Source organism: Mustela erminea, chromosome 19 (genome assembly GCF_009829155.1).
Source record: "Mustela erminea isolate mMusErm1 chromosome 19, mMusErm1.Pri, whole genome shotgun sequence".
Classification (NCBI taxonomy): domain Eukaryota; kingdom Metazoa; phylum Chordata; class Mammalia; order Carnivora; family Mustelidae; genus Mustela; species Mustela erminea.
In genome coordinates, this window is record NC_045632.1 from 53,915,177 (window position 1) to 53,929,448 (window position 14,272).

The 14,272-nt window shown below is 46.7% G+C and overlaps 1 protein-coding gene and 1 long non-coding RNA gene across 21 annotated transcripts in view; one reads left to right on the top strand and one right to left on the bottom strand.

The window, feature by feature from the left end:
- The window catches only part of LOC116579456, a 127,215-nt gene that overhangs the window by 43,342 nt on the left and 69,601 nt on the right, over positions 1–14,272 (top strand). For 12 of the 20 annotated variants that reach the window (XR_004281271.1, XR_004281266.1, XR_004281270.1 and 9 more), the window contains 2 exons: positions 6,050–6,217; positions 7,827–12,993. This is a non-coding gene — a long non-coding RNA (uncharacterized LOC116579456). Of the gene's footprint in view, positions 1–3,578; positions 3,738–6,049; positions 6,218–7,826; positions 12,994–14,272 lie in introns of all 20 variants that reach the window. The other 8 variants (XR_004281269.1, XR_004281264.1, XR_004281267.1 and 5 more) reach the window with 8 other exon arrangements.
- Positions 1–14,272, bottom strand: part of PKD1L2 (polycystin 1 like 2) — a 91,273-nt gene that overhangs the window by 19,892 nt on the left and 57,109 nt on the right. Inside the window, 7 exon segments of the mRNA XM_032324872.1 lie at positions 1,127–1,331; positions 2,036–2,264; positions 5,985–6,201; positions 6,935–7,152; positions 7,806–8,005; positions 10,283–10,429; positions 12,122–12,300. Of these exon segments, the coding sequence (XP_032180763.1) occupies positions 1,127–1,331; positions 2,036–2,264; positions 5,985–6,201; positions 6,935–7,152; positions 7,806–8,005; positions 10,283–10,429; positions 12,122–12,300 (1,395 nt within the window).

Sequence of the window (14,272 nt, forward strand, 5' to 3'; positions counted from 1 at the left end):
TAGAGAGCCCCCAGATATGGACCCTCAACTCTATGGTCAAATAATCTTCCACAAAACGGGAAAAAATATACAGTGGAAAAAAGATTGTCTCCTCTTATTTCTTATACTATCTCTAGTGCTGAATTACATCTCCCTCCCTTCCTGCTTCCCTCCTCCCCTCCCCCTTTCTTCATTCCATCCATGCCTTCACCTCTGCACCAATAGAGCACGAGCTTAGTAGTAGTCTGGGCTTTGGTTGGGAACAGAATGGCTCACGTCTCCATTCTTACTGTTCTCAGACTAGATTGGAGGAGATGTCGGGAGTTGTTTAAATCAGCAGATAAAGGGTATTCAGGAAAGAACTGGGGACTATCAGGTAAAATGGGGGTTAGGGATTTGGAGAGTCTCATAGGTGTAAAGATTCAATGTCAATGTCCCTTCCTTTCTGCAGCCACTGCCCCCTCACCCCAACACACACACAGTATATTCCTACCACCTGACTCCTTCTAGGGGGAGCCCTGGCTCCAAGCTCCAGGCTGGGGCTCAGTATTTCTCCAACTCTAACAGTAACTTTACATTTCAGAAATAGGAGTGTGTCTTCCAAATGACACACAGGTTTAATGATTTGGTGTTTTTTGTTGTTGTTGTTTTTGTTTTTCTGAAGGTAAAGTTCCTCTAAATTGCTGGCCTATCTCACAATTAAAAGGATCTTTAGGATTGAGGAAATATGGTATTATTTGAGGAATTATGGAATATATATATTATAATTATATATTATAGAATATAATATAGAATTGAGGAGATACGGTATTAATTGGGGAAATATGCTATATACATGTGACCTTCCCTTCCTAACCTCTTGTCATATATAGAACAGAGGCAGGGACCCTCCTGAGGGTGATTCTGATGCTGACCACCACATCTTGATAAGCCACTCGGCCTGGCCTAGAATCTCTGTCCCAGAGCCCCTGTCCCAGAACTTGGGTTATCTTAGTGATTAAGCTCATTATAATTCCCTACCTGCTACCAGCACCACCAGCAAGGTGCTGTGTATGTTTGTAACGAATAGACAAAGAACAGCTGAGTCTAAGGACAGGGAAGCTGGCAGGAGGGAAAGTGTGGGCGGAGGGGTCCAGGGCAGCCTGACCTTCAGGGGCTGGGTGACAAACACACTCTCCACGAAGGAGACGGCCATGGAGATGAGCCACTTCAGGGAGCTGGCCCTCCCATAGTGCAGGCCGTAGAGCATGGTAAAGAAGGCTGCCACGCCGCTGGTGGCTGCCACCAGGAGCCAGCCCACCACGACGAACCACCAGGGCAGGCCGCAAGGACGCTTGCTCGCCATCGGGAAGCTGAAATGCAGGATGGGTACGATCAGAGTAGCACCTGCCAGGCTCAAGTTCAAATCCCACGTTACCCTCCCCAGCTGTGTGTGACTGTGGCCAAGCTCCTTGACCTCTCAGATTCTGTACCTCGTACCCACTCAAAGGGCTATTCTGTATTCTCTGGCTTCTCATACCCACCTCTGTATCGGGTACCCACCTCAAAGGGCAGTTTTAATAACTTGGTGTTTGGGTTTTTTTCTGAGGGGAAATTTCCTGTAAATTGCTGGCCTATCTCACTCCCCCGCCCCATGTTCACATATTTATTCTATTTTTTTAATTTTTAAATTTTTAAATAAACATATAATGTATTATTAGCCCCAGGGGTACAGGTCTGTGAATCTCCAGGTTTACACACTTCACAGCACTTACCACAGCACGTACCCTCCCCAGTGTCCATAACCCCACCACCCTCTCCCTATCCTCCTCCCCCTGACCCCCTCAGTTTGTTTTGTGACATTAAGAGTCTCTTATGGTTTGTCAGAAATGATCCCTGAAAGTATAGTCTTTGGCCTATCTCTCTTTAAAAGGATCTTTAGAATTGAGGAAATATATTATTCATATTATACATGTGATCTGGGTGAACATCCTTCCAAGGTGGCCAGGGGTATAGTCTCTCTGCAGGTACCCCACTGGGGGGCAGCGCCCACTCAGCACCCAGGGGAGAGGATTACCTGGTGTATGCTGTGGGTGGGGTGCCCAGCTGTCCCCCCAGACAGCCCTTCAGCATCTGCAACTGGCTGAGGGCCTGGGCGTGACTCTGGCTCTGGGGAAAGCCACAGGGCCCCACCAACTGAAGCTCTTGCTCCATGTGCTCCAGCTGAAGGTAGAGACACTGCTTGTAGGCATTGTCCTTCTGAGGGTCACTTGGGCCCACCTCTGGCATCAGGCATCGCATTTGTTCTGGAGGATGGGACAGAGAGCATTAGCTGGTGCTGAATGCCAGAGCCGACTGCCTGCCATTGAACAACGTTAGTAACAGCTTTCAGTATTGAACACTTCCTATGCACCATGGCATGAGAGATCTAGAAAGATGGGCAAAGTTACCAGGCTTCCATGGCCAGTTAGGATTCATACGTTCCTCTTTCACCTTTTATCAAGGGCATTCTCAAAATTTCTGTACACATCGACAGAAGAGAACAGAATAAGTATCTATCACCTGCTGCTGCAAGCACCAACCTTTTGCCAATATTATTTTGTCTCTGCCCCCTCCCCCGACTTTCTTCTTTTTCTGGAATACCTTAAAGCAAATCCTAGATATGGTATTAGCTCATCAGCAAATATTATTTTAAGGATTTTTATTATTGTCAGAGAGAGTGCACGCACAAACAGGGAGAATGGCAGGCAGAGGAGAAGCCGGCTCCCTGCTGAGCAAGGAGCCCAATACGGGACTCTATCTCAGGGATCATGACTTGAGCTGAAGGCAGACGCTTAACCTTCTGAGCCACTCAGGCATCCCAGCAAATAAATTATTATTTTAATATACACAAGGTTTGCCTGGTGCCAAAGATAGTGTTAGTCTTAATCTTTTGCTTTCAACTTCTTTTTATTATGAAAAATGTTAAACTTAGAAAAGTAGAGTAATGAGACGAACCTGCACACACACTCACTATTCAAAGTTATCAACTCATGACCAGTTGTGTTTCCCCGGCACCCAGCCTACTCTCTCCATGTGGATGATTTTGAAGCAAATTCCAAGGCCCGGGTCATGTCACTGATATTTTAATTTTAATATGCTTCTAGAGAATGTAGGGACTCTTTTTAAAATTAAAACCATGATAATGTCGTTATCAACATTTAAAATGAGTAACGATAATCCCTTAATAGCGTGAAATACCCAGTGAGAGGTCAAGTTTCCCCCGAATATCTCATAAGTGTTTTTATACAGTGGTTTGTTCAAATTTCAGCTTTCTAAAAAGTTTTAAAACAAACAAAGGTGTTTTTCTGTTTTAAATTACTCCTTGTGGGGCGTCTGGGTGGTTCATTGGGTTAATGAACCCATGCCTTCGGCTCAGGTCATGGTCCCATGGTCTTGGGATCGAGCCGCACATCAGGCTCTTTGCTCAGCGGGGAGCCTGCTTCCTCCTCTCTCTGCCTGCCTCTCTGCCTACTTGTGATCTCTGTCTGTCAAATAAATAAATAAAATCTTAAAAAAACAAAATTACTCATTGCAAGAAAAAAACCCTGAACATATCCACTATTCCTGATTCCTTCTAGGGGAAGCTTGGGCTTGTCTCCCAGAGCAGTCAGTGTCCAGGCTGATTGGACCGGTGTTTGCAAGAGGAATGTGAAACCAGATATGGGAGGTGGCAGGAGAGAGCACACTCACGCCACGGCTCCTCTGCAGTCACCAGTGAGATGTGAATGAGTGGGAAGGTAACCAGCACTGTGGAGAAGCGTGCAACTGGGCTCGGGTTAGAGGACAGTGAAGGTCTGGGACAACATCAACTCTGCCTCCCTCTGACTCAGGCCTCCTCCCTTACCCTCCTTGCTGAAGCCACAGCTGCAGGTTCTGACATCAACAGCCTTCATGCTGCAAGCCCTCTGGCAATGTTTCTGGAAGATACCATCACTCCCAATCAATTGTAACACCGCTTACTGAATACCTGCTTTGTACCAGGCTGGGTTTAAGTTTTCCTGTGTCTTATGACCTCATTCAGTCCTCAGAATGAGCCAAGAGGCAAAGTGGATCAATACTCCCATTTTACAGGGCAGGAAGCTGAGTCATAGGCTGAGCAACCTGTCCAAAGTTGCACAGCTACTGTTGCAGCAGGGAGAGCCCTAAGGTCTGGCTGACTCAAGAGTCGCTGTTCTAAGGCCTCTGCTATGAACACCAAAGTCCCCAGACTCAAGGCCAGGAGTCCAGTCCAGGCATCAGCAGAGCTCCTGCAAGACAGCCTTCATGGGCAGCCCAAGTCCAACTGTCTGGGACAAATCCTCCAGGGTGGCTGGATCACGGAGGTCAAGATGGGGCTGACCACGGGGTCAGCATGACCCTGGCCAATAAGGATGTGGGATTTTGTTTTGAGGGCACTGACTCTCAACATTAAGTGTGCTCGAAAGTCACCTGAGTGACTGGTTAAAACTGCAGATCCCGACCTCAGCCCTAGAAATGTAATTCACTACATCAGTGTGGCCAACAGTTTATGAATTCAAATTCCCCATTCTGTAGACCTCATCCATTTCTGTGTTCTAAACAAGATTTAGACAGTGATCAGCCTGGTGTATCAAAAATGGCAGCATTCTTAACCCACACCAGCCATTATGACAGCCACTGGCCCCATTAATTGATTGAAATTAAGAAGAGAACAGCAGGGGCACCTGGGTGACTCAGTTGGTTGAGCAACTGCCTTTGGTTCAGGTCATGATCCTGGAGTCCCAGGATTGAGTCCCACATCGGGCTGCCAGCTCTGCGGGGAGTCTGCTTCTCTCTCTGACGTTCTCCCCTCTCATGCTCTCTCACTCTCTCTCTCTCTCTCTCAAATAAATTTCATAAAAATCTTTAAGAAAAAAAAAAAGAAGATGAGCACTGCAGTTTTCCAGTCACACCAGCCACATTTCAAGTGTTCAGGAGCTACATGGGGCCTGTGGCTTTCATACTGCAGTGCAGAGATGCAGAACATTTCCAGCACTGTGGGCAGTTCTGTTGGACAGCCTGGTCTGAACACTGGTGGCATTGATGTGGGTGGAAGATGGACAGGAAAGAAATAATGGTACTAAATTCTAGCTGAATATTCTTTGAAAAAGCTCCAAGTTTGAGACCTGCGATCTCTCTGCCAAACAGAACAAGTGTTAAAAGGGTGTTAAAGACACACTTGTACCAAACTGAGATTTGCTTCTGGAAAGTTTGGAACAGAATGGAGGAGGGACTTTTTCACTCTACAACTCAGTGTTCTTTAATGTTTTTACTGTCCCGTCCATCATCTTGTGTCCTGCCCCTCACATTTGGAAATGGATCTGGTTTGACGTTGCATCCCCCAATGCTTTACAGAAAAGGAAACTGAGGCACAGAGAACTGAAGTAACCTGTCCAAAGTCACACAGCCCATTAATGGCAGAGCCAGTACCCAGAGTTACCAGGCTGGCCAATGCTGTTCTTACCATATAGGAAAGACCAGCCTGCCTTTTTGCTTTGTGCTTTCCATAATGATCTCCTATGCTGACATCACCCCATGCATGTTTGCTGCATGCTTTCTATGTGTTGTACAGGGCCAGGCACTAGGGAAACGATGGAGACAGAACAGTCAGATGGCTTTGACCTCACAGAGCTCACAGTCCAGCAAAGTTGGCTGCAGACTTTAAACAGCTCTTCCCATGAGTCATGATTTGGCACGGCGGCATAAAAGCAATGCAAGAGATGCTTAGGAGATGCTAAGAACATTCCAGATGGAAGGACAAGATGTGGGATGGTCTTTAGTGGGAAGGCAGCTTGGTGTTGTGAAGAGAGCGGGTTGCCTGTGTGCAGAGAGAGGGAAGTGATGGCAGGTGGTTGCAGTGGAGGTCGGTGTGGGAGGAGACCCTGTAGGACATGTTCACTCCCTAGTGATACAGAGCCGGCCCTGAGTCCTGTATCCACCTGGTCCAGATGTGCCCCCTTTCTCAGCTCAGAAACATAATGACTTACCTTTTGCTCGTAGAGACCCAAGAGGGAGCATTAAAGGGTCCTCTCTCTGTCTGGCTTCCTCCCAGAGCTCCGGCCCTGCCATGTTCTGCAGACAGACGACTTCCTGCACCAAGGCCAGAAGGTGATTGATGTCCATCAGCGCTGCTGAGTCCCAACCGGAGGCAGGTGATGGCACCTTCAGAGCTTTCAACAGCGAGCTGACGAGTCTCCACATATCCTGCCAGTCAGCCCAGGTAGGGTAAGGGGAACATGAGCAAAGGTGAGGGAGGCAGTATCATGGTTAAGAGCGTTCACTCTGGGGCTTGGCAGTCTGGGTTTGAATCCCAGCTTTGCCCACAGATACATGATGTTGGATCATCCTGAGCCATTTCTCTCTAGGATTCGAACTGACACATTCCAGGTTGTATTTCTCAAAGTGCGTCATGTAGTAGGTGCTTAGGAAATGTTTACTGAGTGCATGAATGCAGAGGGAGTCCCTTCTCTGGGTTTCCAGCTGTGATCTATGATAAAGGTATAATATTGTGTACACACTATGTACCCAAAAAGTGTGTGTATATATGTAGGTGTGTGTATGTGTGTGTTCATGTGTGTGTATGTATGTCTATGGTAGGTGTGTGTGCATATGTATGTGTGTACATGTACAGGTATGCAAAGGCATATATATGTGTGTTTGTGTATGCCTTTGTATATGTATGTGCACATGCATGTATGCCTGTCTATAAGTGTGTGCATATATACACATGCACCTGCACAGTGTGTACATGTGTGCACACATGTGCCCAACTGAACATGCATGCATGTGTACGCGCACACATGTGTGTGTCATTGATGAATCTTGGAGGCTGATGCTGTCATCCATCGTGGGGTTGCCAGATCTCAAGCCCCAGTCCTCTCCCAACCATTTCTGCCCAGACCAGAGCACCCCCACACCGTCAAGGTTGAAGACATGCCTTGGTCACCACTTCAAGTGTCAGAAGGCCATTCTCCATGGGCTGTTGTGAGGAGGCCAGGCTAGGGGAGCCCCTATCCCATTTCTCAGTGTTCTGCTCCTTAGTGACCCGAGGACAGGTGTTTCGAAAGATCTGAACGATTAGGAGATTGATGGGGAACATGAGGAGAGAGCTCTCCAGTCCAATCATCACTTCCTGCCAAGTGAATTCAATTTTACCTAGGACAGAGGAAGAAAGGGGTTCATGGAAATGTTTTCTCCACCACTTCCAGAAGGTGGGTGTGCAGTAAAGACCGACCTTGCCCAAAAGAGCCTGGCCCTTGAGTGGCTCCTGGGAGGTGACCTTTAAGCTCTTGGGATGTTCTGTCTAATAGATACACCTTGTTTACCCGAGGTCTTGGGCCACACTGTATAGTCTATGTTAACAGTGATTTATGGTGTGGGCCTTCACCACACAGTGTCACCTCAGTCTCTGGAGGGGCTACTGGCTAAGGTCAGGCATGCGGGGGTCAGCCATGTCTATGTGATCAAGCCGCAGTAAAAACTCTGGACACCAGGGCTTAGGGAGTGTCCCTTGTTGGCAATACTCCATGTGTGTTGTCACACATCATTGTTGGGACGACTGACCATTGCCACTGCTTCCCTGGGAGAACACAACTGGAAGTTCTGCCCTGGTCTCCCCTGGACCCTGCCCCATGTGCCTCATTCTTTTCCTGATTTTAATTGTATCCTTTTTTCTGTAATGAGCATAATGGTGTTTCTGACTTCTGTGAGTAGTTCTAGAGACTTCTTGAACCTGAAGGTGGTCTTGGGACCTCTGGAATTGTGTGACACCCACTGACCACTAGCTCTGTCATGACATTGGGACTTACCCAAGTCCATCTTTTGTTCAGCTGGGTCCTTGGGAACACCCCAGAACATGATACTGGTCAGCATGGTGCAGAGGAGCAGGGAGAAGCAGCAGGACACCCTCTGGACACGGGTGAAGTTGCTCCGAGCTGCGCAGCTGAAGATGGAATACCAGATGTGTCCATCCTGGAAGCCTGTGGACGTCTTCATGAAAAACAGGTGCCTGTAAAAAGGCAGTGAAAGGGGGCAGAGATGGGAGAAGACTGGTCTCTTCAGAGCAATCTTGGGATAAGAGGGAGGTGTTTGCTTCTAAGATTTATCCTCTGTTTTCTCTCATGTGGAAGACATACAGCATCTTAACATCACTTAGTTAGTGATGGGGGTTCTGAACAGAGGAGGTTGGAATCCTAGGCGGCCCTCCTACCTGCTGTGTGTCCTCGGGCAAGTTACTTTACTCTCTCTCTGCACGTCAGTTACTCATCTGTCAAATGGGGGCTATAATAGAACCTGCCTCATGTGATTTCTGAAAGGATTAAGTGATGATTTTTGTACCGCATTTGGCAAAGTAGCCAACATCTATGTGAGTGCGCGTCAGTATTAGCCATTATCACTTTTGTTGTAATTTTAATATAATCCTATAACTATAGTATTATTAGGGTTATTATAACTAGTGCATTAGATGATATTGGTTAAAAATCCCAGGCTTTAGCTTCAGATTCAGTTTAAGAGAATCAAAATTGCAAGACAGGGTTTCTGAAAATGGTACCATATTCTCCTTAGGCATCTCTGTTAGTCTAGGATTTTGGTCCCGAATTTAGTCTAACCGCAGGACTTACAAGGGGCCCCCATTCACCTTGAGATTGTGTGGAACTGATACTCCCGACTGGTGCCCATTCTGGTGGCTGATGCCAGCACCCCTCAGACTTGCATGGTACTTTGACTGTCCCACAGTCTGTGCTGTGGGAGTGGCCTGGACTCAGTAAAGGTGCATAAGGAGAGAGGTCGGCTATCAACAACAGTGATTTCCATGTGATTGTTCTACTCAATATTCTGCTGATAGTTCCACAAATATTTGGTGAGCCTGGTGTTGTGTGCCAGGTGTCCTGCTGGGCACCGAGATTCATGAGGGAATGACACGGCCCTGCCTTTAGACAGCTCTTTGTCTGGTTTTCAAGTATCACAAGTCTGATGCATTGGGAGGATCATATCTGCTCATGTAATAAAGCACTTACCCTGAGCCGCTCACTGTGCTGAGTATACTACCCACATCACCTCACAGGACCGGCACAGGTCTCCTTGGGGGAGGCACATTGAGCAGCTCATTTTTCAGATGTGGAAGCTGAGACCTGGAGAGGTGAACTGACTTTTGCAGGGGCATGTAGCAAGTCAGAAGCATGCATGTGAAACTGGGAGCCATGTGCCCACATCAGTGTTCTGTCTGCCATTGGGTCCAAGTGTCTCTGACTTGGACTTTTTCCCTTTGCAGGCTGAGCTGTTCCCAGTGGCAGCTGGGAGGGAAAGACACCTTTCAGTAAATACACTGGTAACAGACTTTGTTTTGAACCTAACTCAGAAGCCATTTAAAGTAGAGGTCACAAACTCAAATGCTAAAGGGGCCTGGATAGATGTAAATAAGTCAAATTAAATGAAGGGGGGTGGGAGTGAGGTACTAGGGGTGGGTAAGGACTGTGGTAAAATAGAGAGCACATGGCCCTTCAAAGAAAAATGTTGGTACTCTGCTCTAGCAAATTGGTACCAAGCAGGAACCCTGGCTCACCACCTTCACACTTGCCAGATTCTTGTGGAGTCTCTTGAATTTTTTTTAATATTGGTTGGGAACAGACTAATGTCCACTGAGAGAAGAATGGTTGAATTAGTTGTGGGACATCCAGTCTGTGGATATTTTGTAGTCAGTAAGGACACATTTGACCCAAGCATACTGTCCTGGAAGGATGTTCATGGTCTGTCATCAAAGAAATAAGATGACATATTTAGAGTAATACCATTTTAAAAGATATAAAATAAGCATCATTCTGTGGTATTGTGTGTGTGCACATGAGCATGTGTGTGTACATTTGTATCTGCTTTGATGTGTTTGACCAGACGTAAGAGGAAGGAAGGAAAGCCAAGGGACACACATGCTGAAACACCTATTTAGAGTAAAATTGATTGAAGAAGGAGCCTCAGATGGGCAGACGTGACATCACCATTCAAACCACTCTGTTCACTCATATGAAACATATTATTCTATGTCCTGTGTAAGGAAATATGAATAGCTGTTCAACCATTTCACCACCTCCAAGATAATTCTGTGTCAGAGGGTCTGTATCCCTCCAGAGCCCCAACAAGAGAAACTGGTCATTAATGTCACACACTCGAAGCTACCGAGGCACGAGAGCTGAAACGTGACTTTATTCTGCTTCAGCTGGATTGTGATGCATCTTCCCTAGAGACGAAAAAACAAGATAAATAGCATTTGCTTACAAAAAAAAAAAAGTACCTGAATTGTTTCCTGTCCTGCTCTGTGGCCACTGGAAATACTTTGTCAAGAACACAGTCTCCAACATCAATGGACAGCCATGAGTTGCAGAGGAAATGCCACTTCCGGTCCCTAGCCAGGTCATGCACCAGCACCCGGCTTACATACCTGGGGAAGGGACCCACACTTCTGAGGACAGTGTTGAGGCGGGGGTGAGGCTTCTTTGGATACAGTGAGGGTTAACACCATTGCAAACCTGAGTTTAAGAACAAGAACTCCTGAAAAGACAGATTTTATATTTTTCTTCCTTGTTCTTGGTGCCTTGACCAAAATGCCCCAATCAGGGGGCGAAGTGGCCTCACGTGGGAGCTCAGCTAGTGTGGAGAGCCAGCTCTTGGAGGCTGCCACGTTTTCACAGATGTATGCTGCAAGAGGGTGCCTTCTGAAACTATTAGTCTGGCTGTAGGCCTGCAAGTCCAGGACCAGAGTCCAGAGGCCTGGGAGAAAAGCCAAGCTGTCTACATTGTGGGCATTCAGGGAGACACCAACACAGGTACATAAATGCTGGTCTTCATGCAGGCGCACACCCAGGGCGTGAGCCATCTAGTTGAGACTCAGAACTTCATGGGTGTCATCTAACCTGATTTAGGTCTTTGAGACCTGGGGAAGAAATGGAATGATCTCGCCTCTGCTGGGATGTCAGATGCAGGAGCCACCATTTCCCCAGTTGCCTTATGGCTGATAAGAATAGCGATTAAAAAAAAAAAAAGAAGAACAGCGGTATCAAGGGCCCCTCTTTACTGAGTATTTACTGTGTAATAAGGACTATGCTTGAAAGCTCCAGACATGCATTTTCTCATTTCCAGGAAGACACCTCTGTTGAATCTCACACCCTCCTGGGGAGGCCAACATCCAATGATTGATGGGTGCAGTGCCTGGGTGTGATCAAGACCTGGGCATCCCAACCCAACTCGGGACGCTCCAGAGCTCCCCATGGAGGTCAGCCAAGCTGTTGTGCTGCATCAAAGCTCTTCTCCCTCTGCTCATCCTGCTTCCTTCTCTCCCTTCCCAGGTGCTGGGCCTAGGTACCCTGCACCCTGAACTCTATCTCAGAGTCTGCTTCCCAGGAACCAACATATAACACTTAAAGTAGTAATGTTTAATCCCTTAGGTAAGTTGAAGATATCAATAGAAGTGCTCTGTTTTTCTAAAGTTGCAAGCCACTGATGGGTGGTCAGGCTGGAAACGACTCATTTAGGTCACTAGTTTTGGCCTCACAAGCCAAATAATCCTCAGGTGGATTCTCTTCTCCGGGCTTGCTGGCTCTGTGACCTTGGGCAAGTCACTTATCTTGCCTAAGTTTAAATTTTCCCACCTGTAAAACAAGAATGAGAATACTTGCCCTTGAGGAGCCAATGAGAAAAGGGCACAGAAACGGGAAGGCTTAGCTTAATGCTCAGAGTGGCAGTTGTTCTCACCTCTTCTACTAAATAACCAGCCCAATGTCTCATTTAGTCTCCTCTTATTGGGCAAGTTTACCTTCAAAATGGGCATCTATTCCCATTTTACAGATGGGGAACTGGGGCCTAAATGAAGGTCAGTGCTGCAAATGTGCCAAGAGTGGAGCTAGTACTGGACCCCAGGCTTGCAACCTCTAGTCCTTGTCCTAGCTACTGATCCAGGCCGTGAGGCTCATGGGTGGTTGGGTCTCTCTAACCCCCCGTGTCTCTTTCTGTGAAATGGGGATCCATTCTGTGTGTTTGAGGAGGGTTGTGAGGATTAGCCTGGCAGCAAATGCACAATGCCCAGCCCTGGTGTGGCACATAGTGGGTTCTCATGGTGTGCTCACCCCTGACTTACCAGGATGGCTGGTCCCCTGAGTTGTCGTGCCACAGCCTCAGGCTCCTCAGTTCCCCCAGGGGGAACATGGTGGAGAGTAAGAAGACATCCACTCCTCCTCGCTCAAAAACTGGGATGTCAGGGTCTGACAGGTGGTGGGGTTCACTCTCTCCATCCAGGCCATATAGGGTGACAGTCACCTGAAATTCAGAGACGAGGAATGGCCCATTCCACATGATAACCAAGCCCCAGTGGCCGTGTTTCATTGGAAGGATCCAAAACCCAGTGAAAACCAACCTTGCAAGGCCCCTTCATTCTCTCCTCCCTTCCCATCTTGGACCTGCCTGAGCTATTTTTCAGGTATATGAAGATTTAGGATAACACTACCTGCATTTTTGTCTTCAGCATGAATTATAAAACACTTCTCAGCAACCTTTTTAAACTTTCATGTTTGTTTATAAGGGCTCTAGTGTAAGAACTGGTTCCCCCTGCCCCAACAATTCTATTCCCAGGGTCTCCCAACGTGCCTGGGTGCCTGGCACTGAGACATGAATGCATGAGAGCCCATTATTTCATAAATACATATTTCTAGGCCCCACTCCAGACCTACCAACTAAAAGTGCTGGGAACAGGGCCCAGGAATCTGCTTTTCTGCAGTTATCCAGGTGATGCTGATGAGCATGCCTGATTTCCTGAGCCAAAGAGCGGCAGTTCTGTCACCTGTGCTTGGCCCACATCCCTCAGCCTCACTGCTGCAGCGATCCCTGCACCCATGTCCAGCTGCCAGCAGCTGCATTGCTTTCCTGGAGGTTCTTGGGCTCAGAGTGGAGACTGGAAGTGGCAGAGAATTAATGGTGCTGTGAGCTGTCCTCCGCCAACAACTCATGGGATTGGTGGGTAAATAAGCCAGTTCCCTCAGCCATCAGTGGAGATGACTTTGAGGCCCATGCTGTTTACTATTTTCCAAAGTCCTATTGTGCGATTAGCTGCAGCTGCCCAGATAGGTAATGGGTTGGCATCCTTTACTGGTTCTGTCTCTTCCTTGTCATCTTCTCAGTCCTCTACTGGGGTGCCAAATCAACTACTCACACTCAAATCCTTGTTTTCACTCTGTTTCCACCACAGGGTTTCTCCACAATAGACATTCTGGACCCAATAATCCCTTGCTCTGGGGGCTTTCTTGTGCGCCATAGGATGTTTTGCAGCATCCCTAGCCTCTGGCAGATACCCATACTAAGACAATATTAGATTAAAAAGTGACTGCAACTCTCCAGAAAAAGAATTGGCTTATGGGTTGCAAGTTTTCACTCCTTTCCTATTAAGATGGACTATTGAATGTTTAAAGGAAATGAGAAGAATGTTTCATTAGATGATGAAATTAATTCCTATTGTTATTCCGCAAGTAGTTACTGAGCATTTACTCTGTGTTAGACAGCTGGTTGAGGGCCCTAGACACAGCAATAAATCAAAATAAAACAGTTTTTAAAATGAAAGTAAAACAAATGCATAAATAAAAATAGGATTTAAAAAGTAAAAAGACAAATGCTCCACTCTAATGAATCTTACTGTTATTAAAAAAAAAAAAAAAATAGAGCTTTCTCCAGGTTAGTATACACAGTGCCAGTGGTTCTCCAGCTGTGTTCCACGAGGCCCTCAGTTTTAGTAAAGGAAACTTGAAAACTGCTGCAGAGGACAGTATATTCTGATGAGTGATGTGGCACAGGCCAGACTTAACTAACAATGGTGAGACGTTACAGAGACAACCTGCTATATGTTCCACAGCTAAATGCTCAAGAACCTCAGAGAATTTATAAGCGAGTGAAATAGTTTCTTCACTACTTCTAGTCATCCTGCTGAAGGAGAGATGGCTCAGCCTGACCTTTTAGCTAGATGCCTGCTAATCAGTTTGCCTAGAAAAATGTAACTCAAGACTCATTGCTTTCAAACGGTACACATATTTCCTTTCTTTCCTTTCTCCCTTCTCTCTTAAAAATTCTGTTTCCTCTTTATTCATTGATAGCAGTTTACTGACTGTTCTTCATATGTGAGCAGATTTGCATGCAGGTTACCAACTAACTGAGTTATTCTTTGGTAGGGATAAGGGAGATGACCGGTGGCACAGTGCTAGACCCCAACTATTCCTTAACCTATTCTCCTTTATCTTTTTAAATA